General features: G+C 53.7%; 8 protein-coding genes and 1 non-coding gene across 9 annotated transcripts; 3 read left to right on the top strand and 6 right to left on the bottom strand.

The window, feature by feature from the left end:
• The first annotated feature begins 52 nt into the window (after positions 1-52).
• Positions 53-1,520, top strand: STEHIDRAFT_99001 (proteasome subunit iota). Its single transcript, XM_007305452.1, has 7 exons — positions 53-109; positions 163-206; positions 280-374; positions 471-552; positions 636-791; positions 934-1,151; positions 1,239-1,520. The coding sequence occupies exons 1-7, from the start codon at positions 87-89 to the stop codon at positions 1,410-1,412; spliced, it is 792 nt and encodes a 263-aa protein (XP_007305514.1). The 5' UTR covers positions 53-86; the 3' UTR covers positions 1,413-1,520.
• Positions 1,521-1,589: 69 nt separating this feature from the next.
• STEHIDRAFT_147856 (uncharacterized protein) lies at positions 1,590-3,506 on the bottom strand. Its single transcript, XM_007305453.1, has 3 exons — positions 3,026-3,506; positions 2,059-2,870; positions 1,590-1,991 (listed from the first exon to the last, which is right to left on the bottom strand). Exons 1-3 carry the CDS (start codon positions 3,483-3,485, stop codon positions 1,803-1,805), a joined length of 1,461 nt encoding a protein of 486 aa, XP_007305515.1. The 5' UTR covers positions 3,486-3,506; the 3' UTR covers positions 1,590-1,802.
• A 586-nt stretch (positions 3,507-4,092) lies between these two features.
• Positions 4,093-4,171, bottom strand: STEHIDRAFT_t175. The gene has a single exon. It is a non-coding gene; the product is annotated as a tRNA-Arg (tRNA).
• A 250-nt stretch (positions 4,172-4,421) lies between these two features.
• On the bottom strand, positions 4,422-6,577 carry STEHIDRAFT_158094 (FAD/NAD-P-binding domain-containing protein; the record flags this gene model as incomplete). The annotated part of the gene is made up of 4 exons (XM_007305454.1): positions 4,422-5,068; positions 5,142-5,792; positions 5,848-6,458; positions 6,510-6,577. The coding sequence occupies 4 exons, from the start codon at positions 6,575-6,577 to the stop codon at positions 4,422-4,424; spliced, it is 1,977 nt and encodes a 658-aa protein (XP_007305516.1).
• Positions 6,578-6,775: 198 nt separating this feature from the next.
• Positions 6,776-9,039, top strand: STEHIDRAFT_122373 (RNA-binding domain-containing protein). Its single transcript, XM_007305455.1, has 5 exons — positions 6,776-7,012; positions 7,078-7,158; positions 7,219-7,768; positions 7,833-8,644; positions 8,704-9,039. Exons 1-5 carry the CDS (start codon positions 6,854-6,856, stop codon positions 8,794-8,796), a joined length of 1,695 nt encoding a protein of 564 aa, XP_007305517.1. The 5' UTR covers positions 6,776-6,853; the 3' UTR covers positions 8,797-9,039.
• Positions 9,040-9,284: 245 nt separating this feature from the next.
• Positions 9,285-10,540, bottom strand: STEHIDRAFT_147858 (uncharacterized protein). The gene is made up of 2 exons (XM_007305456.1): positions 10,023-10,540; positions 9,285-9,915 (listed from the first exon to the last, which is right to left on the bottom strand). Exons 1-2 carry the CDS (start codon positions 10,490-10,492, stop codon positions 9,693-9,695), a joined length of 693 nt encoding a protein of 230 aa, XP_007305518.1. The 5' UTR covers positions 10,493-10,540; the 3' UTR covers positions 9,285-9,692.
• Positions 10,541-13,922: 3,382 nt separating this feature from the next.
• Positions 13,923-17,262, top strand: STEHIDRAFT_80851 (uncharacterized protein). Its single transcript, XM_007305218.1, has 5 exons — positions 13,923-14,232; positions 14,352-14,462; positions 14,525-15,119; positions 15,182-16,011; positions 16,080-17,262. The coding sequence occupies exons 1-5, from the start codon at positions 14,145-14,147 to the stop codon at positions 16,424-16,426; spliced, it is 1,971 nt and encodes a 656-aa protein (XP_007305280.1). The 5' UTR covers positions 13,923-14,144; the 3' UTR covers positions 16,427-17,262.
• Positions 17,263-17,762: 500 nt separating this feature from the next.
• On the bottom strand, positions 17,763-19,852 carry STEHIDRAFT_169378 (uncharacterized protein). Its single transcript, XM_007305457.1, has one exon. The coding sequence runs from the start codon at positions 19,810-19,812 to the stop codon at positions 18,145-18,147; it is 1,668 nt and encodes a 555-aa protein (XP_007305519.1). The 5' UTR covers positions 19,813-19,852; the 3' UTR covers positions 17,763-18,144.
• A 258-nt stretch (positions 19,853-20,110) lies between these two features.
• Positions 20,111-22,398, bottom strand: STEHIDRAFT_169379 (uncharacterized protein). Its single transcript, XM_007305458.1, has 9 exons — positions 22,085-22,398; positions 21,634-22,006; positions 21,529-21,555; positions 21,275-21,469; positions 20,830-21,176; positions 20,707-20,775; positions 20,554-20,643; positions 20,384-20,488; positions 20,111-20,332 (listed from the first exon to the last, which is right to left on the bottom strand). The coding sequence occupies exons 3-9, from the start codon at positions 21,547-21,549 to the stop codon at positions 20,305-20,307; spliced, it is 855 nt and encodes a 284-aa protein (XP_007305520.1). The 5' UTR covers positions 21,550-21,555; positions 21,634-22,006; positions 22,085-22,398; the 3' UTR covers positions 20,111-20,304.
• Positions 22,399-22,562: the final 164 nt, after the last annotated feature.

A 22,562-nucleotide genomic window follows, 5' to 3' on the forward strand; every position in this document is an offset into this window, starting at 1 on the left:
GCGTACACTCGCACTTGCGCGTCGCCTTGGACCGTGTTCTGCTTCCTCTAACTCTTCCACCCTCCACTACTCATCTTGTTCCAGTCATGTCACGGACGTCTTACGATAGGTACGTCTACAGGAAATACTAGGTACAAGTCTACGTGCTTATGCTCTTCCCAGGTACCTCACCGTCTTCTCGCCAGAAGGACGCCTGTACCAAGTCGGTGCGTATAGCTACAACCTAGATCTATCAACATAGACACTCATACTTGACTGTCGACTCTCGCGCCACCATAGAATATGCATTCAAAGCCATCTCGGGCTCAGGACACACATCAATCTCAGTCCGTGGAAAGGACACCGCTGTGGTTGTCATCCAGAAGAAGATCCCCGTACGTCTGCATCCTTCTACCACTACGCCGTGGACGCAACGACTTGGTTAATGCTGCCGATTGCTGATCCTTGATTGCTTTTGTTATCCTGTGTAGGACAAGCTTCTCGATGCTTCAACCGTCACCCATCTATACAGTATCACTCCTTACATCGGTTGCGTCATGACTGGTCTTGTCGGTACGCCACGCCTCCTTCCCACATCAATTACAACTATCGTCTTTTACCTCCATCTGATTATATCTGCCCCTGCACGTATAAAGCGGATGCAAAACACCAAGTCTACCGCGCACAGAGCGAGGCCGCTCAGTTCCGGTTCAAGTATGGCTACGAGATCACACCGGACGCGCTCGCGAGGAGAATGGCGAACATCAACCAGGTCTATACGCAGAGGGCTGCCATGAGACCTCTAGGAATTTGTGCGTATCCTCTTCCTTCCAGCATGAAACCCCACAACCCCAGGATCGACAGTTCATCCGCGCCACAATACTCACTTTTTGCTGATTACACCCCCAATGACAACATATACCAATTATACTCTCATCTCGAACGAACGAACAGCCATGATCCTCATCGGTATCGACCCCGAGCTCGGACCTCAAGTCTTCAAGCTCGACCCGGCAGGGTTCTTTGTCGGCTTCCACGCCACCGCTGCGGGCCAGAAACAACAAGAGGCGATGAACCACCTCGAGAAGAAGTGGAAGAAGCTCGACAACGGGCGGGGTGCGGAGGACGCTGTGAGTGCGGGGAAGACGTTGTCGAGGGGGGAGGTCATCGAGGTGCGTTTTCATCCTTCGTCTTGACCAGCATGATAGCTGCACCCAAATAATTGTCTGGTCCTGATTCGAATTCTATCAATCTATTAGATGGCAATCGAAGCCCTCTCGACCGTCCACGCCACAGACTACAAAGCCGGCGAGGTCGAGATCGGCATCGTGTCCACCGCAGAGGACGAGGATCCGAAAGTGCGTGGCAAGTGGCGGACGATGGGCGAGGCAGAGGTAGAGCAGCATTTGCTCGCGTACGCTGAGAAGGACTAGGACACTGTATTGGAGAATTAAGACGAGCCCGATTATTCATTTTGCGTTGACTGTGTTTTTTTGTCGTGTAATATCAGATGCGATTTCGGAAAGCTTGCGTTAACTTGCCACATTTCCGTGCTCAGTACCTCTGGTTCTCAAGGCCTACGAAGTGGTGAGGTTATTTCATCTATGGGTCCGAATCTATTGTGAATAAGTAAAGCAGACATATGTGAACAATGCAAAAAGGTTGTGAAGTTCGCGCTGGGCAATGCAGAAGTGGTATCGGTAATCAAGCATTAAAAGTCCATAGATCTCTCGGCACCCCACGCATACATATAATCTCTCATCCTCCCCGTCCAACCATCCACTCATATACAAATCTCTGACTATGTCCTACCACCGAGCCTCTCACCGTATCCGTCCTGGTAGTTCTCTCGTCACGAAATGCCATATATAATGCGTCCATCCCTCGATCACGCCCGTCCCAGTCAGCAAGTGTAAACAGTCACTCGTGACGTGTGCATCCGGACGAAGCATGCCTGGTCTGTCGATAGGGAGGTAGTGAATGTCGGGATAGCGTGAGGATGACAACACCATCTATATAGAACAACCAGTATTAATCATCTGAGCCGGGCAGATTGTGAAAAGCTAGAGAAAGACCGACCTCGAAAATGACATTGAAATCCCTGATCCATGGCCAGTTCCACCACTTCCAAACATATGGCTGCACCTCCGCCCACGGCGCATGCTTATCATGACAGTCCTCATGCCCACTCAAATACCCCCTCACCACCACCTGCCTCCTCACCGGCTTCTGCGCCTTGCCCCAGCTCAAGCCCAGCGAGCCTCCCTTCCCCCTCCGATCCTCGTCCAACGCCTCCTGCAACTCTCCCGCCAACACCCTCATCGAGTCCTCAAACAGCTCCAACACGTTCTGTATTCCGTGTCCAGTCGCTTCTGCTTCTGGCGTCTCTGAAGGGTCAGAGATGCCTGTGAAAAGATGTGTCGTCCAATGGCCTGCGGTGCTGAGGATGAGGGTAGAGTAGTGCGCTTCCGGGAGTGGGGAGAGGAAGAGAGGCATGTATTCTTTAGGGGAGAGTGACCAAACTTGTTCGTCGCTGAACAACTTGAACTCTTTCGCTCCCTCCTCTTCGCTCATATAATCATCGTCGTCCAGTTGCGGCCGTCCCTGCGTGTTACGAATGTATAGCTCCGGATGCGACGTCCGATGAATCGCCTCGATCTCGTCCTGCGAAAGCAAGAGGTCGACACGTCGGAACGTCACGAGTGGTGTTGACTCGATGGAGAACCCAGGTGGGAATGAGAGCGTAGAGATGAGGGGCGAAGAAGGGTTTAGGTAGAGGTTCTGTGGCCATGCGCGGTCGAAATACGGGTTTTCGGTGTAGTTTGGTGTACTGCGGACGTGGGGATAGAGAGAACAGGACAGCGAGAAGAAGTGATTTTCTGATATTGAGTCTGTGAATGGTAGATAAGAAACGCGAAACGATCAGCATCATTGTTTGAAGATGCGGGACGGGAGATGTATGACGCAAGTATCAACAGAACAACAACGCGCAGTAGAAATCACGATGCGCTCCACAGCGGAAAGATGGTCGACATCAGGAACTTACCACCTAGAATGAGCCAGCCTCCATTGGCGACAAAGTCCCTCACCAACGACTGCGCACTCATCGGTCTCATCGCACTGCACTCCTCGCCCGGCGTCCACTGCCAATCCATGACGTCCGGAAAGCGGTCAAATGCCTCCTCGTTGTCGACTCCGAGATGCCATTTGAACTCCCTGTCGCTCGTGCAGCCCTCGAGGCCATTGAACGCAAACACTTCATCTGCACTTTTTAGTGTGCTGTTATCTTCTGGTGGGAAGTGTGGGTTGTACGTCCATTGGCCTGAAGCATAGGCCTGCGGTGGACATGAAGCACGATCACGGGTGGGAAGAAGGTCTGGTGGTGGTCGGAAGAAGTGACCAGGAGGGCCAGAATAAAGATAAAGGACTGTAGCAAAGGACAGGGCACCACCGACGGCTGTGAGTTTCACAGTGTTCGTCCGTGCTCTTGCCTGGTAGAAGCCCATCGGACGAGCGTCAGCGGTGGGGATACGAGCAGATGGAGGGAGGGATGCAAGCAAGAAAGCGCGGGACAGCTGTCAGTTTCGGTTGTGAGATGGGGTGAAGGCGTGAGATAGCGAGCGACTAGACATTTTATTTTGATATTTCGAGGGGGACGGCGGAGGCAGAGTGCGGCTTTCCTCTGACGACATGGGGTCTCTTCGATTTGATTCATCATTGGAGCCGGTCCAGCTCCGGGTTACTGCGTCTACCCGACAGCCTGTCCATCCAGAATACGGAAATAATGCAAGCCTGCGCAAATCTGGTGTCTGATGAACATTGAATAGGCCAAGCAAGAGCAAAATAAGAGACCCTGAACATTGTCGACGACAGCGGCGACAAGCGGCGTTCATACTTGCTGTGACCGGGACCGAGGCGTGTGGCGCGTGACATTGTCAGGGCAACCCCGTGCAAACCCCATTGCGTCCCTCGATCGCCGATCTCATGTATTTTCACTTTTACACGCGTCTATTTTTGAATCACGGCCTCGGCCACGGCCCCGGTTTGCGTGGGTGGCTAACAATCTCGCGGAAAATGGAGACGAAAAAACAATGCTCAGTTCTAACCGAGATTTGACCACCGCAGGGGTCGAACCTGCAATCTCCTGATCACACAATCGTAGTCAGACGCGATGCCATTTCGCCAGGCGGCCATGTCGGTCTTCCGAGACTGACAACATCATACAGAACGGCAGACTAATGGATGCGATGGCGAATCACAGACGATCTCTTGCACTCGAATGCGAATGCGAGGGCCACAGGTTTCTCATAAGTTCGGACTGCGATAAAAGACTATCTATTCGTTCGAATCAACATCGCTGAACTCGTACACAAGGCTTGATTGACTATGATTCAATTCGACGGGGTTACTTACTTACTCTGTATCTGACTCCACCCACGCAACTACCACTCCTCCCCCTCATCCTCCCCCACTCTCTCCAAAGGCGGCCAAAACGCCTTAATCTCCTCGAAAACATCCCCAGCGGCTCCTTCCTGCTTCTCTCCCCTCTCCACCTTCCCGACTCCCTCTCCCTCTCCCTCCGCCTCATCCTCGTCCTCATCGAACTTCAACCCCGCTGGGTGTCGGGCTCTAAGAACCTCCACAGCCTTGAAGAACATAGCTTCCGCCGCTTGGCTGGCATTATCTGATGATTCGGCGAGCGAAGGCGGGAGGGGAGGTGTTATGAGAACGGTGGAGTCTTTCACGGCGATGGTGGCATCGGTAGTCTCTGGGGTTGATGTTTCACCAGTAAGGCTAGGAGGGGACGTGGACGCAGTGGAGTGGACGGGTGGAGGGAGAGACGACGGAGGGTGTTGAACATAGAAAAGAGTAAAGAGTGGGGTTTTGGGCGTGGACGATGGACGAGGGTTGTCTGATTCGGTATCAGAATTCGGGTCGGGTACCGACGTGGACGAATCAGCTGGCGGTGAAGCTAAAGCAGAAGGAGTTCCTAGTGCGAGGACGGCATCCAAATACGGTCTGAGAAGGGTCTCAGGCGAAACCGTATCTTTCTCTGCTTGTGACAGGGGTAGAGAAAGGTATACGATATCTATGTGGATGAATCCAACGCCAGCGTGAGTAAAAGTCACATCTGTTAACGGAGACGGCTATGAGTAGCGTACATTTGCCCTTGGGAGCTGACATGCTCCCTTCTCCTGTGACGAATGCATGGACAACCGCATCGCGCGAACCTCCCTCTAACGACGAAGGGGGGAACACCAGAACTGCCGTGTCGACTGGTCTCTCGACCTCTGGTGGCGACGGAACTGCTGGTGCACCTTGATCCTCCTCGGTACCTGGAGCTGCACCCTCGTCACCACTTGAGGAAGGAAGGGCCGCCACGGCAGGGAACGGTATCGGAAAGTCGATGATAGCAACCCCTCGCGCCACGGAGGGAACAGAGCTCGAAGGCGTAAATGACGAGGAGTCTTTGTAGTAAACGGTTTGTGCCATATCCTTCAGTTCAGAAGGGAGATGGTCGGGGGCGGAGATAACGATCTCGGCAGTCATAGGTTCGGGGAAGTCGTTCAGCTCAATGTTGTATCGGTCCGATGTAGGTTGCTCCGCCTCTGTCTCTGAGATTTCCACCTTGGATATGGAGTTGAGAGCGCGGTCGAGGATGTAGACACCACCATTGACGGCTGAGATACGACAAAAACCTTGAGCGATTTCGCCAGAACCACCATAGTGACCTACGAGGAAAGGCGATGCGCCATATCGTCCTGTGGAACGGAGATAGTGTCTGAGACGAGTGAGAGCGGGTAGTGTCGGATCTGCGCAGGACGAAATCAGTAGATACTTCTAGCTGGTGAAGAACGCACGACAGACCATTCGGTGTAGTGCAGAATGCCAGTGCGTACGCGATGGCCTCACTGACACTCCCATCCAAGGAGAAAGCCTCCTTGAGAAAGCTGACGAAAGGCTTGCCCTCCTTTCCCTCGATCTCTTTCTTCCCTTCGAACTCTCCCGACGCAAACATCAGGAAACGCATCAACCTCCTCTTCTCCAGCAGACTCATATCCTTCGACTTGAAGACATCTTCCTTGCTCCCCGGTACACTCTTGATATCATGACGGCCACCTGCCCGATCCCCTTGCTGGAATATACCGACGCGTTCGAGGAGTCTGTAGCCACCGTAGCGAGCTACGCCTGACGCGACAAGAGACGATATGAGCGGCCCAAGTGAGGGAATAAGGGCCGGAGCAAGCGATATGGAATAATGTCGTGCATGATCTGGGATGGTTTCTGAACGCGTCACAGACGCGAACCGTTTCCTCTGCGCGGACAGATATCTCGAGGACGGCTGGTCAGCATCGGATGTGGAGCGTCTACGATCTGCCCATTGCGCGAGTTCGTCCAGAGAGAGGCTTGCTTCGTCGCCTCCATAGTATGAATTGGAGTCAAGGTGAGCAACTTTGAAGCCTGCCTTGGAAAGCGCACTGGGGTCAATGAGCGTACGACGAGATGTGGCGACGAAGAGCGACGCTCACGCAGCGGTTATGGATTCGGTGAGGCCGGTTCCAAGGATGACTACATCAAAGTTTCCGTCTACGTCCATGTTGGTTTGCAGGTCAATGTAGCTCGCTGAGATTTAACCGTCTGTGTACCGTAGTATTAGTACGAACGAGCTGAAAGTCGGAGGCCAAGGGATCGTACTTACCCAATCCGGGCCGGAGTAGGGTGAGATCACCGAATTACATAATCGAATGCGAGAAAATACTCTTCCAAAATTTTGATTGAACACCGTCCCTTTCCATCCCTTCCTCTTCCTCCCACACACTCCCCTCCTCCCTCCCTACTCTTTTCCTCCCCTTCACTCCTTTTTTTTATTACGATGGCCATCAAGGACAAGAAAGTTAAGGTTGATTCCAAGTCCAAGAAGGAGGAGAAGAAGCCCAAGGTCGACAAGAAGGCCGCAAAAGCCCCTGCTCCCGCTGCCGTTCCCATTTCTTCCAAGGAGATCTTGAAGAAGGCGAAGAAGGCACCCAAGAAGGTATGTTGCCTATGCTTTGACCATATACTACAGTTCTAACTGTTGTTTTTGTCCGCCACCGTCAGGAGGAGAGCTCGGACGAGTCGTCTGAGGAGTCTTCCTCCGAAGAGGCGAAGCCTGCCAAGAAGGCTGCCACTAACGGCAAGGTATGCACCTCTCTCATCCTTACAACCTCTTCCTTGTAGCTCATACAAATTTCACTGCAGGCTAAGGCCGTCCCCGCGAAGAAGGAGACCAGTGACTCCGACTCCGACTCTTCCAGCGAGGAAGAGAAGCCCAAAGCCACACAAGTAAAAGCCGCCGCTAAACCCAAGGCCGCATCCTCCTCGTCAGACTCTTCCGACTCTGAAGACGAAGCCCCCGCCAAAAAGCCCGCCGCACCCGCCAAGGCATCCCCTGCGAAACCCGCCGCCTCAAAACCTACCCCCGCAGCCAAGAAGGCCGCAACTCCCTCATCTGATTCTGACGACTCTGACGACTCTGATGATGAACCACCCAAAAAGGCCGCCGCACCAGCGAAGAAGGCCGAGTCTTCGAGCGACGACTCCTCATCAGAGGAGGAGAAGCCCAAGGCGAAGGCCGCTGCTCCCGCTGCGAAGAAGGCCGAGTCGAGTGACGACTCGGACTCTGACTCTGAGGACGAGGCACCCAAGGCGAAGGTCGCAGCTGCGACCAAGAAGCCTGAGACTTCTGATTCCGATGACTCCGAGGACAGCAGTGAGGACGTCGAGATGGCTGACGGCACAGCTAAGACCAGTACGTTCCTCGCTTTTATCTTTTCCATCACCTTTTACTCACGCTTTCTTCGCTTATTATCCAGATGGCAAGCGCAAGGCTGAGGCAGAAGCCCCCGCTCCCAAAAAGCAAAAGCTCACCAACGGCGACGCCGTCTCTGCTCCCGTCCCCGCCTCGAACGACGAGGCCGTCACCACCATCTTCGTCGGCCGTCTCTCCTGGAACGTCGACAACGACTGGCTCAAGTCCGAGTTCGAAGAGTGCGGCGAGGTTGTCAGCGCCCGTGTTCAGATGGACCGCAACACTGGCAAGTCCCGCGGGTTCGGCTACGTCGAGTTCACCTCCCCCGACGCTGTCGAAGCCGCTCTCAAGCTTACGGGCAAGGAGATCGACGGCAGGCCTATCAACGTTGACAAGTCGACTGGTGTGTCAAAGGACAAGGTCCGCGACAGCAGGGCGAAGGCGTTCGGCGACCAGAAGAGCGAGCCTAGCTCCACACTCTTCGTCGGTAACCTCAGCTTCTCGGCGAGCGAGGACGTTCTCTGGGAGGCGTTCGCAAGCTACGGAGATGTGAAGGGCGTGAGGATGCCCACGGACAGGGAGACCGGTCAGCCCAAGGGCTTCGCGTACGTCGACTTCACCGACATCGAGTCGGCGAAGAAGGCGCACGACGAGGGTGCTGGTATGGATATCGCGGGCAGGGCTGTCAGGCTCGACTACCAACGACCGAGGGAGGAAGGCGAGGGTGGCTTCCGTGGTGGTGGAAGGGGTGGTGGACGTGGGTTCGGTGGTGATCGTGGGTTTGGTGGTGACCGCGGTGGAAGGGGCCGTGGTGGTGGACGTGGTGGGTTTGGTGGAGGACGTGGTGGAGGACGTGGTGGGTTTGGTGGCGACAGGGTATGTTCACATCTGCTTCTCTGTGATTTTCATCTTTCTGACCTCATTGTCTCTCTCAGGGCGGACGCGGTGGTGGACGTGGCAGGGGTGCTCCTTCGCGTGGCAAGGGGTCGATCACCTCTTTCGAGGGCAAGAAAACCACCTTCGATTAGGATCGAACTATCGTCTCTTTTATGTTCTCATTCGCTGTCGTTCCTCTATACTTTCTTCGCAGCGTTCGCTCCATGTCTGTTGTCATCTCTCACTTTCTCAGTTCATGTGCTCCTCTTGGTTCCCCATGCTCGTCTCGTCCTGTTGCTTTGCGATGTCTTCTCATGTCCATTGATGCGAGTACCTAATGTCCATGCATATGCAGCCATATCCCTGCACCCTTATCTGGGCCTTGCCCTTGTTTGCACTCTCGAGAGCATCATCATCTCGTTCGAATTTTCTCGGAGAATAATCATAAATACAGGTCAAGGTGAAAGCGAGCCAATACACAGGCAAATACATTCCACGACCACTTGCGCCTTTCCATCCACCCATCCAAACCAAAGACCGACCATTATTTCACACAACCCAAAAACGTATGCAATCCAAACTATACAATCGTCCTCCCAGAGAACACTGCCGCCAGCAAAAAAAAGAAAAAAAAATATTGAAAAAAAAGCAAAGAGCAACTCGATAACCATAAACGGATTTGGGCATAGATAGTACGTACTGACGTTCGGAGCAGGAGAAGGTATGAAGTGTATGTAAGAGAATTCAATAAGATCGCTATCGTTCGTGTTTCGTTCCGTTCTGTCAGCAATCCAACGCTTCGCTTCACGTTACTGTTACCTGCAGGGGCAGTGTAAGTTGACTACCCACCGCAGGCCCGTCCCCCGGACTCCGAACCGTGGTGTCGACCGATTCTTTTATCGTACATGAGATCAGATTCACAGGCCAAGGAAACAAACAAACAAGACACCGCGCCAGTTAGTTCGTTCGTTCCTCCTGTGGCTGTCGTCGTCCCGCGCGCTTTCGTCTCCGTCTCCGTCTCCTGCTCGGGCCATGCAATATTCTTATTCTAGTCGTCCTTCGGCTCCTCCTTGATCGCTTTAGGCTGGCCCTTGCCTGCGCCGGGCGCGGCGGCGGTGGTGGTGAGGGCGACGATGGTGCCACCTGCACCTGCAGCGGGGGCGGAGGTCGTGGGGTTCTTGGGCTCTTTCCGCTTGCCGTGCTTGTCCATACGTCTGCCGCGGTGAGATTCCGCTGGGTATTCGCAGGGCTGGTTACGCACTCGACACGGCCTGTTCGTACATTCACGGGTGGCACCATGAGCAAAGGTCCGACACGAAATGTTGGGAGCGGGGAAGAAGAAGAGGAGAAGAAGAAGAAAAGGAGAAAAGACACGCACTTGCAGACCTGTCCCGTCGCCGGATTCCCCTCCAAACACTTAAACTTCCTCTTCCTACAGAAAAAACACGCAATGGAGATCTGCGTCCCCGGCGTCCTCCTCTGCTTCCTCCTCGGACCGTCCCCATCCAGATCGACCACGCTCGACGCTCCATCGTGGATGATCTGCAACGGCGAATGCGCCCGGATCGCATTCACGTCGATCCGCCCCGAGGGCAGGTTCATCGGCGAGCCGTCGTCGTCGTAGTCCTGATAGTACGAGTACTCGCGCGAGTGGGAGTGGGAGTGGGGGTACGAGCTGCCTGATCCTGACGGGTGGCGTGAACGCTTATGCGGGTTCGCGTTCGATGAGGTCGGATACGGGTTTGCCCCTCTTTGGTGGTGCTGAGGCAGGGGCGTCGACGACGCGTGGCGGTATCCCGGGGACTGTGAGCGATAATAAATGTTCGCTGGGGGTGCGCGCGTTGACATATCGTCGAGAACGAGGACGGACGACGTGCCCCCGCCTCCGCTGCCGGGCTTTTTGTCGTAATGGAGGAAGTAAGAAGCGGAGGGACGGCGCTCGTCTGGGGGATGGCGGCTATTGGGAGGCGGGGAACGATAGAACGGATCGACCTCGTATTCATCCCGACTGCGTTTGTTCGGACGGGAGGGGTATGGGTGGTGGTGGTAGTTGTGATGATTGTGGTGGTGGTTCGAGTAGCCGTACTCTGGCCCGGGGGAGAATAATTCGCGGTCGGGAGTGGGGGAGAGCGAGGGTGTGGGCGATTGTCTGGCTGCGGCGGCGGCAGCTTCGGCCGCTTGTGCTGCTTTGCGTTTCACGGCCTCTTCGTAGGCCGCGATCTGTTGCTTGGTCCACTCGACAGGACGAAGAGTGAACGTCATGGGGCGGTCGGGCTGACACGGTGTCCAGGAAGACACGGTGGCGCAATAAGAGAGAAATGATGACCGTATTAGATGAATTATATCAAGAAGAATATAGCAAGGGAAGTCCTCACCTTGACCGAAGGAGGCTCACACTCTTCGTCAGAATCGTCCGAGTCAATAAAAGACGCTTCTCTCGATGAAAACGGCTAGAAGAACGAATATCCGGGTCAGTTCGGGGAAACGGTCGGGGAGACGCTTGAGCCCTTGTTGCGGACACGAAACGAAAAGAGAACGGAGACCGACCGTGCTGGAAGAGGCTTGCTGTGGTTTTGAGTGATGATGCATGACGGAGCTCGTCGCAGAACTGGACGATCCGGACGCATTGGCACACGCGTCGCAATGCGCCGAGGTAGGCGAAGCACGGGACGGTGGCTGCTTCGCGCTGACACTGACACCAGGATGAAGCGAAGCCTGGATTGACGCATCCCGGTGTACATTTACACGCATTAGAAGCAGACATGAATCATTATTTGGTGGCCGAAAGAGAGAGGGAGAGGGAGGGTGGGGAGGGTGTCAAGGTGGAGAGCGCCCAACATTCAAAGCGCAAGAAAACAAGTTCCGGTGAGAATGTGTCAGCGGAAAAAGCAGATGAGCTGGAACTGACCATAGGAGGGGTATCCGGCCTGGAGGTCGACCTCGAGTAGGATTCGGAAGAAGCCATGGGGAGGAAGGGGCGGGGATGCAGCACGGGGAGATGGATGAGGGAGGGAAGGAAGGAAGACGGGGAGAGAGGAACGAGTTCGCCGTACCAGGTTTGTCTAACTTCCCACGCTCCGATCACGCGGCGAATTGGCCGGAAGCAAATCGCCGGATTTTCTTGCTTTGTTGGGCCACCGTGTCCAAAACCCTGTCTCTCTCCTCCTTGCCACCTCCTTCTTGCTTTTTGTCGTCGTTTTTGAGCATCATGTAATAGAGACCGGTATCGCACCGTCACCGCTATCCGCCCTCACAGCTTACCCGTCAAGGTGCGCACCATCAGCTCTGCTCAGGAGGCTATGATGTTTAGCGACCGCATTGCCATCCAGTTGTTCTCTTTCGGGATGAAGAGTAGAAGCCGCACTCGGGGTGCTTCGATGGTAACAAGTCACTGTGTATAGAGGTCGGACATGACGGTGCGGCTCAATATGGTACGTCTGTCGTTCAGCTACCATCCCCCATCATGTACATCGGAAGATCCCTCTAGTTCTCGGATTAGAGACGATAATCTATCTTGTACAACAAGCGTATGTTCATGTACATGATCCTCAAATCGATCATGATTCCCTATATCCATCGTGTGGAGAGCGATGAGAATGTTGTGTACAGTCTTATGAGTATGACGTGCACGACCCACTCGTGTACACATCGCACAGATCCATGGATATTGGGCCTCCCTTTGCCACCACACAAAATCAACACCATCCAGCCCCGTCTATCATGGTCCACTCAAATCAAGCTACCCACTTCGATGCTCGAATCCCGGTTAGCCTCCTCTTCCCTGCACATGGTCATCATTCTAGACGCCGGCCAACATCGCCATCGCTCTCCCCCTCCCGCCGGTCCCGTCGTTCACAGCTCATGACCTCCTGAAACCTCAATATTTGATGCCCACGGGAAGTTCCTGCCCACTCGACTGTCCTGGTCTCTTATTCTCAGAGCCTCATCTGGCGAAGTGTCTTCGTCTGACCGAACCGTTCAAGATTTCGTTACGATGTGATTTCTGCCGGTGGATGAAGAACACCCCAATTCGCCGCACACATCTCTTATCGCACCGAGTTTTTCCTCGTCAAATACACACCACCTCTCCCAGCTGAATAGTCTTGCCTCGTCCGTCTCGTCTCGTCATGCGGCAATGTCGACATCTGGAAAAGGCGTCCTCCAACTATACTCACTCAGGAAAATCAAGACGCAGTTTGAGATCTAGGACTACTCAGTATTCATCCAGGGATATGAACGAAGTCGCTCCCTCCCGCCGATCCTGTCGTTCACAGCTCTGAGTCCATGCACCATGACCTGAAAAAAACTTCAAGATTTGATGTCCCTGCACTCGCCTGTCCTGGTCCCTTACCAGCCTGAGTCCTCGGAGCAGCGTTCGTGCGGAGTGATCTGGCGAAGAGTCTCCTCCATGTTTGAGAGTTCGTTGTGATACACCTTACTGCACCGAGTTTTTCCTCGTTTAATGTGCATAACTCTCACAGATGGATAGTCTTGTCATGGCTAGAGAATATCCCCCAACTAACCGAATCATTTGAGGTCTCGTTATGATGTGCTCGCTGCCGGAGGATGAGGAACGCCATTAATTCACCGCAGATATTTCCTCTGATGTCCACCCGTCTCACGACTGGCTCTTCGTCCATCATGTCATGCGGCGGTCGACATCCGGAACGTCCATCGCCCTCCAACTAATCGTGGGCGAGCCTGTGATGCTGACCCTTACTTACGGAGCTGTGGATTCAGGACTAGAAACTATCCGGGGAATGAGTGAACGCATGGTTTGAGTATAAGGGAATTTAGACTGTAGAGTGACTGATTGGACATCACGGCGCAGGACTCGTCCTTAACAAACTGTACCTGGCTGACGCATGGTACATACTACGGGCTGAACATGGCGCAGTAAGGAACGCAAAGGGGGTTATTTACGAGAAGTACGTGAAGTGGGATGACAAGGGCGCAACCGCAGGCTCTTGTAACGGCGACGATAGCCATTTATTTGGTGTTTACAAGCGGTGTGGCGCAGTGTGGCGAGGACTGCTGTCAGGGGGATGCCATGACGACGAGCGGGGCAAATATGAAACACGGTGCAATTTGGGCGCAATTAAGTCGGACGGCGAGAAGGATACCGGAGTGTGTGACATATTCAAGTGCTTGGTTGCGCGGCTGATGGAAGAGAAAATAAGAGACAATGGAGTGTGAGAAACGTCGAACAAAGTCGAGCACTACGGCATTGGTCAGCAGCAGTCGAGCTCTCGTCTAACATTCTGCAGCACGTCTTGTTCGTCCACGCTCATTCCACATTCTGGCTTTTCTTTGAGACTTTAAAGTGTCGCCGTTCCACCGACTGTCCCTTTGGGCCCGCCCAAGGCCCCGGCGAAGCGCCGACGCGCCGTCGAGTTCAGAAGCCGTCCGGTTCTCGACCTCCGCCGTCTCGCTGCCCAGGAACGGCGCTCTGCCCTTTCCTCAACGCACCCGTAGCTGCTCCATAACGAGCCCTTCCGCCATGCCTTCCCTCGTCGCGTCCTACGACGAGCTCGCTCCGTCGGCCACCGCTCTCCAGGTCGCCGCCGTCCTCTGCTCCATCGCCCAAGGTATCTCCCTTTCCTTCCTGCAGCCCTGATCTGCGCCTTGACGTCGCGCTTTGACCGCTCTCCACCTGCCGGCATTCAAAGCTTAACGCGACACTGACCATCTTCCTCCCTCTTTCCAGCCTCGCCATTCTCTATCGACACCGACGACCGCACGAGACTAATCTCCCTCATACTCGACGACCTTAATTCCCCAAGAATATCCACCGGCGAGAGCAGGCTCTCCCTACGAGGTGCGACACCTATCCCTCCTCCTAATGCACAGCTTCACACCCCTAACAAATTTCCACACTAGATGCCTCGCTAGCCCTCTCCGCCCTCAAATCCCTGGGCAAACACCCCGCCGGCGCCGCCGCCCTCGCGACCCCCGAAAACCTGTCCGCCCTGCTCGCCCTCACCCGAACGCTCCAAGGCGACTTTGAAGCGTGCTGCGAAGCACTCCGCTGTATCGCCAATACCCTCCTGCTCATCGAAGGCGCTAGGACGACATGGATCGGGCCCCAAGTCCGCGGTGGTGAACCCAGCGTTCAACTCCTCGAGAAATCCTCCTCCCCAGACTTCCTCTTCCTCGCCTCCCGCATCCTCTTCCTCTGCACCGCCTCCTCCGCCCACGCCGCCTCTTTCATCATCTCCCTCATCGAGGACAAACCGTCCCCGTCCTCCGGCCGGTCCGCCTCCATCGTCGACATTATCTCCTCCCGTCTCGACCTCCTCACCACCGCCATCCTCGGCGGCGTCAAGATGTCCAAAGAGGCGATGACCGACCTCCTCAAGTTCACCTTCAACCTCCTCGCGCATTATCCGAAACTGGTCGACTGTGATAAGGTCACGGATCTGGGGGCCGGCGAGGGAAAGGTCATGGGAGAGTATTGGAGTGATAGGTTGGACGGGTGCGTTCCTCTTTAAATGATTTAGTATCCCCACATAAACTCATACGTTCAATGTACTATAGGATTCTACCACCGCTAATACGCGCGTTCAACACCCTCCCACCGACCTTCCCCTCCCCGCTCGCACCCCCCCTCACGCACATCATCCACTCCCTCATCACAACCCCCATAACGCCCCACCTGCACAACCTCTGGTTCCCCCCAGATCTCCCCACTTCTCCTGCTTCTTCTACCTCTTCTGGTAACAGCCACAGCCACAGCCGCAAATCCACCTCCACCCCCGCCTCGACTCACCAATCCCCCACCATCCCCTCCGACTCCCTCCCCCGGGATTCCAACTCCAACTCCAACTCCACCTTCAACCCCAACCCCAGCACCAACCCGACCTCCCCGAAACTCGAGCCCGCAAAACCCGGCGCGCTCGACCGTGCTCTAAACCTCCTCAACAACGCCGGCCGCCGCATGTCTTCCCGTCCCACCTCCCCCATGCCCGGCCATGGAACCGCACACTTCGACACCCTCCAACGCGCCTACGATCTCTTCGAACTCTCACTCGCACATCATCTCCCAGGCACGATAGACCCGGACTCTCCCTCCGTCATCGCCTCCTTCAAATCCCTCGCCTCCACGAACCCTACCGCGCCCGACTCGCTCGACGACGCCCTAACACCCCTCACCATGTTGCTCGTCAAATGTGCTTTGGCGGATATGGGTGCTAGGAGGAGATTGGCGGGCTGGTTGTTGCCGAGGGGGGTGGAGGAGAGGAGGGGCGAGGCGTTGGAGAGTCGGGGGGATACGCTGGGACGGTGTTTGAGGTTGATGGGGAGTGTGAGGTGGCAGAGGATGAAGGATGCGGTTGGGGAGATGTTGTTTGTTGTTTGTGATTCGGATCGTGAGTTCTCTTGCCTCTTTCTTTCTCCTTGTATATGTGGGTGCTGACTTTTTTTTTGGGGGGGGAAGCATCGCAACTCTCGGCTCAAGTAGGTTACGGCAACGTCGCCGGCTTCCTCTTCAACAAAGGCGTCCTCTCCGCCCCCGCTCCTCTTCCCGGTAGCGGCTCCACCTCCTCGTCCACCCCTGGCGGCGGCGCATCCATAACCGAGCTCGCCGACGACGAGCACATTAACCCGATCACGGGCAGGGTCGAGAGGGAGGCTGATAGGCGGAATACGGCGATGGAGGAGATGACGGAGGAGGAGAAAGAGGCCGAGGCGGAGAAGTTGTTTTATTTGTTTGATAGGCTGGAGAAGAGCGGGGCGTTGAGTCCGAGCCAGAATCCGGTGAGGAGGGCGATGCAGAATATGTGAGCTTGGGAGCTGGAGGGCGGTAAGTTATTTCAGGGGTGGAGAGAACTGAGGTTAATTTATGCCGGTGCATGTTGGAGTGTGTGTGTGTGTATGTCCATGTCCACTTGTAACGGAGATTGCATGTTGCATGTGCTTTACCACTTTCCCACCCAATTCGCCCTATGTTGTTTGATTTCTTGGTTGATTACTTATAATTATGCTGACGACGACGAGAGACGACGATGACGAGACCCTATACCGATTATCTATGCTCCGTGGGAGGGCACGCACGCCGGACACGTTGGCCCTCCTTCTCTCTTCCTCCTCTCTTTCTCTTTCTCGCCTCCGTCTCATTGATCTTGACTCTTTCTCTCCCATCCAATCCAATCCAAACTCATTCTCATTCTCATCTCATCATTTCCATTCTCATCATCTACTTACATACGAGACCTCGTGACTCTATACGTTCATTTTAATGCCTGCCTTTCTTAACTTCTTCGTTCTGGCTCGGTGTTTGTTTGATACTTCAGTATTCAATATTCAATGCACATAGTATTCTGTAATGTAATCCATTTCTTTCGAATTCAATGCACTGATCATTGCCAGATTGCCGTCTCCCTCGAGTTCTGTCAACGATTGCTATACTGGTAGTAGCTCTCAACCACGACATCGTCCACCAACCTTTCGAAAGCAGACACCATGCCATCCGTGATCCTGCACTTCCTCAGGTGTATCCTCTTCAAACGGAAACCGGATCGCGTCTGAATCTTCCTTTGTTCCAAGACATACTGGAGGTCCTCCCAGAACCACTGGCCCTCATCTCATCTCATCATCTACTTACGAGGCTCGTGACTCTTATTTTAATGCCTGCCTTTCTCAACTTCTTCGTTCTGCCAGTAGACCATGTTTGAACCAATGTACATCGCCTTTTCCCGATGTACATGCAAGAAACCATGATGAATAAATGTTTGAGTCTAGATTTACCAAAGTATAAATTGAGTGTAGACTCAGTTTAATCTCGTCAATTTCTCGGTGTGCATTCATGCATGGATCCATAGATTTTTGTCCGATCCATGTATGCTGAGGGGGCTTGAAGGCCATTCACAACCTCTTCAAAGTGACGCCGTGGCCACCTCGGCCCTAGCATGTTCAACGCCAAGTGTCTTCTCGCCTTTCCGCCAATTTTCAGTGAGGCCTGTCTTCCAGCCAACCTGTGAGAATCGTATCGGGGATGGCCCGGGTGCTAGATTGGAATGTACATTCGTGGATACGCAGATGAAACCTCAATGACTATTCAATGTACATACAATCATGGAGGTCGTGATTCGAGTTATGTAACATCTCTAAAATGGTAATGATAACATGTAGTGATTCACATTGGATCAAACATGGTCTAATGCAATGCAGCAGTGTTCTTTCAAATTCTATCCACAACGCCAGCTCATCAAATTCCAAGCAAGCCCAATGTCCTCACTGCCAATCCCCACACTTATCGCAGTCCTCGACCACGACATCTTCCACCAACCTTTCGAATGCAGATACCATCCCATCCGTGATCCTGCACTTCCTCAAGTGTATCCTCCTGAGACGATGGTTGTATCGCATCTTCCTTTGTTCCAGAACATACTGGAGGTCCTCCCAGAACCACTGGCCCTCGTCTCGACTGTCGTCCCTTGTGTAGGCGTACGCTGGTCGAACTCGATATCTGGATCTCCCTACGTCCGGTCGTGGTTTCGGCTTCACCAAGTCAGAAACGCAATCAAACTCGATAGACTCAAGGGATGTAACAACCCCTCGTCGTCGACATCCTCCCCTCTCGACAACAGATCCAGCGCAGCGACAAAATAAGGCGACGTCCTATGTCCGAGCCTGAGCCTCCGCACGCGTCGCATCCGCCCAAACAGCTCTATCCAATACCGTGGACTTTTCGCGGTGATGCTATGCCGCAGATGGACCTCTTCGACGTCGGACGCTATGGAGGAACAAATGATGCCGAAGAACCCTTTTTGGATCGTTTCGGGAAACATGGTTTTGGATAGTGTTTGTATGACGGTCGTTGTCTCGAGGGTCAAGCATGGACTGATACTGACCCCGAGTTCTCTGCGAGCTTGACCGTGACGATCCTTCGGGGTCGTAGTCGAAAGGATGCTATAGGAGGACCGCATCGGGTCTGCCTTGACAAGCCATGCTGGTTGATCAGAGCGCGTAGATGCATAGTATTCGGTGATATGGTCAGCCAGGAGACGAGTGAGCGCAGAGAAGTCATCGATCTTGCATCCCTGCAACGATAACTTCATGCTCGTCGAGCTCGAAAACCTCAACGCTCGGAGGAATGCCACGCAGTCCCCCACATCGCTGTACAGCGTCAAATGGCGGAGGTTTTCGAGATACGGCGCCGGCTTTCTTTCCATCATCAGGGATCGGCCAGGAGGTATCACGATATGAAGGTTCAACCTCTCGAGCAAGGGCATCTTCCTCAACCCTTCCACGACCATCTCGAGCGTCGGAAGCGACGAGGGCATCTTCGTTTTGTACACCTCGCTCCCATAGTTCGGATAATGCACCGAAAGGTCCTTGATCGTAGGGCTCAGCAGCTTCGATCCCCGACGCCATGGTGGCTCGAATCCACCCAGTTTCAGGCGCCTCAGGTTCGCCGGAACGCGATTGGAGAAAAGGTTCCGCGGGAGAGGCCACAAGTAGCCATGGTTGCGTGTAGCGTGTACGCGAAGAGCCAAGTCCTCGAGAAGTGTTGGCGGGTCGGTATATGTTTCAAGTATGTCGTAGATATCGTGCTCGCCATGGATGGCGAGCGAGGCAACGCGGGAGATGTGTGGGGCGACGATCCTGGCGAGAGGATGTTTCGCCTGGACGTAGTTGACGATTTCAAGAGGCTGGGGACCGTCGTGGGTTGGGATAGCGCCATGATAAGGTATCGATCCGATATACAGAGGCGCGCTCCCCGCTCGCTCGAGCATCTCATCGATCCAGTCTCGGTTTTTCCACGCACCGATATCGCACGACCACAGCGATGCATCACCGAGCGCAATCTCTCTCCAGCGACTGCACACATGCGTCACATTCGTCCATCTCAGACAATCTGAGCCAGCCCCATCGCCAGTGCTCGTAGAATTCGGTGAATGCATATATAGATCGCGTAAGATGGTAAAGATGCCATTCAAGATCTCGGTGGGTATCGCGCCAAAGGTCGAGGCGGCATTGAACTGCTTTCGAGCTGGCAGCTGCTCGTCGGTGGTCTGGAGGATGATCCGGGCGAGATCTTTCCTCTGCTGCGCACGGCTCGAGGCTTGAGATCCCATCGATATTTCCCTAGAGTCCTCGTATGCGAGTGCTGCCTTTAAAACGGGGATATCAGCACCTGAGTCGGGTTGAGGTTGTTCAGATTCCATGTCGAGTTCGGTGCCTTTGGTAGTAGATGACAATAATCAGTCAGTGATCCAGTAGAAAAGTAAGGACAACATAACTAGTACGACGAAGTGGACGTACGGTTGTGGGGAGGTGAACGAGCGCAAGGGCAGGAAGCCTCATGTTCTCCCGCCGGAAACGGTTTCTACAGGATATTAAACATTTGCTTCGACTTCACACGACTCGTGTGTGGCGCTCGCTTATTTCATTGATAATCGACACAAGGTCGTTACTAGCCCCAGAAGTTGGTGTGTTGTTCAACTTGAAGAGGACCCTGGCAGGGCAAGCGTTGGTCGGCCCATAGTTGGTATCAGTGAGCCGTGGTCGTCCAGAAAAGTGTGAAAGCATGTTGAATACGAGGCATCAAAGAAAGTATACAAGGTCCCACGAGACCTACAACAATATCCTATCCGTACGCCGAACAAATAAGGAAAACTGTCCGCCTTGGAAACGCTTGGGTGGGACACCGTCCAAAATTACCAGAGCACTGAGCCATAGGTCGCACTACAAATAAATATTTGTCAGATGCATAACACGAAGTTGCTATATACTTACGATTCATCTCTACCAAAATCTATCCTGTCAAGCTCGGAAGGATCGAGGGTATGCCCATCAAGAGGCCAGAAAGGCAACGATTCCATTAGAGACAGGTTATGAAACCTATGAAGTAGAATGCCCATGTCTCTTGGTTGGCTACCGTTCAATGAGAGTAAATGGGCGCTTACCCTAAGAAGTCTTCGGCGTCTTCAAGCACCGCGGAAGAGTTATCGGTGATAGCGGACGTTTCGATAGCCGTAGAGGTGCAAGCTTGGGTGCTTCAAGTACGAGTAATATAAGTCGCGCATGATAGAGTAATATGTATCAATGTAGTTGCTCACCTTGAAGTCGAATCAGTAGAACCTCTTCCTGTGTCCTCTCCGGCGGCAGGACGTGCCAACATCGCGGAACTAAACAGCAATAATGATCAGAGAGCAGAAGAGAGGGGATCCCTGAGCACATACATCTGCTCCGTCTCCAACTCTCCACGTTCCCATGCATCCCTCATCTTCAAAACGTCGTCTCCCTCCATCCTCCAGTTGATAAACTTAGCCCACAACGAGAGACTGAGACTCCTCGAGATAGCGCCGTCCTTGACGAGCCTTCCAAGGACCTTTGCACGGCTCTGAACATGCGGATCAGAGGATACAAATATGTCCCGGAAGCTACGGGCACGACGCTTGTCCAAGGAGCTCGAAGAAAGAGATGGTGTCGGTGAAGATGGAACTATTGGGCGTTTAACGGTACGGCGTGGCTGAGCATGAATTCCGAGAACACGGTGTGTGTGATTCTTGATGTACTCGTTGACTCTCTGTTCAGACCGAAAAGAGTGGGCGAGTAGACGTGCGGATGGTCAGGATGGAACCGAGCGATGTAACACAAGGACATGACGAAAGGACAGTGGGGCACCTTTGTCATTCTCTTCCTACGATCATCGCAGTGGCCATCATCCGGAGACATGAACTGGGATAGGAAAGCGTCGACGGTAACCCGTTTCCAAGCTGAGCGGGCGGACCCGTCATTCGAGGAAGGCCCGTTGCGGATGCAATCATCGAGCCATGTCCTCTCGTCGGGCTTCATGCGCTGTCGGCGGACTTCCTTGTCCTTCGACGTGGCAGTCGGTATCGAGATAGGCAAAGATAGGTAGGATCATAGAGACATACCGTGGGCATTTTGAACGCCATCTAGTTCTAAGAGTGATTGAGAAGTAAGTATTGAGGTGTGGTTCGAGAAAGAGGGTTGGTACGTAGAGTAAATCAAGGACCTACAGGCTTATATACTGTACACGGTACAGAGGCACTTCGTGATGGTCATAGCTATCCTCAGCACCTCATGGGAGCGTACAGCGGGCTGAAGACGGCAAAACTAGACATGAAGAAGAGAGCTCCGCGTTCAAGACCAGATCGCCGACGCACCGAGACGTGAGTGTTGAAAACGGAGATTTCGAATGTATAGTCGGCCACACTAGCACATACTAGGTTCGACTGTCCAAGAGATCGCTGAAGAAGTTGGTGAGAAAGAAGGCGGGAACGGACAGCTGCTGATGTAATGAGAGCTACAGGAAGGCTTTGTACGATCATTGCATCATGGACATTCAACAAAGCGGCTCACCAAGGCTTCAAACACGGACATAGTCGAACACTGTAGGAAACCATTCCAGTTTAGCTCGCATACCTGTACTGCAAAGAAGAAAGAGTCCATTCTTCGAGCGCCACATACCTTAGTCCTCGGACAGATTTCGTTTGCGGCGCGAACGAATACGACGGAGCTAGAGCAACATGGAGACCACCCAATTGGAGTATCAGTCAATGAAACTAGTCTATAATGTCGCGAGGGTCTGTCGGCGAAGGTGCCTCGGTCATTGTTCTGTTCATGAAGATGGCATCAACAGTTCGGCGCTGGGACAGGCTCGGACGTGTACAGGGGCGTGCGCGATGCCCAATCTAGTGATCATAGTCAAGCAAAGTAGTTTAGAACAACTCGATGTCCCGCGCCTCCCGTGTTATCAGGTATAAACTCTAACGGTGCATTCGGAGCGGAGGCATGTCGACGAGGATGTGCAGGAACAGAAAGTGTTGTAAGTTACTTACTAACCGTTCAGCCCACGTAACGGAGAACGCCGAGACCTGCCGAGACTCGACACTCGCAATGAGAACTCTTGAAGAACTTACAGTCTGACTGGAAAGAATTTCCACGC

Source organism: Stereum hirsutum (genome assembly GCF_000264905.1).
Source record: "Stereum hirsutum FP-91666 SS1 unplaced genomic scaffold STEHIscaffold_9, whole genome shotgun sequence".
Classification (NCBI taxonomy): Eukaryota; Fungi; Basidiomycota; class Agaricomycetes; order Russulales; family Stereaceae; genus Stereum; species Stereum hirsutum.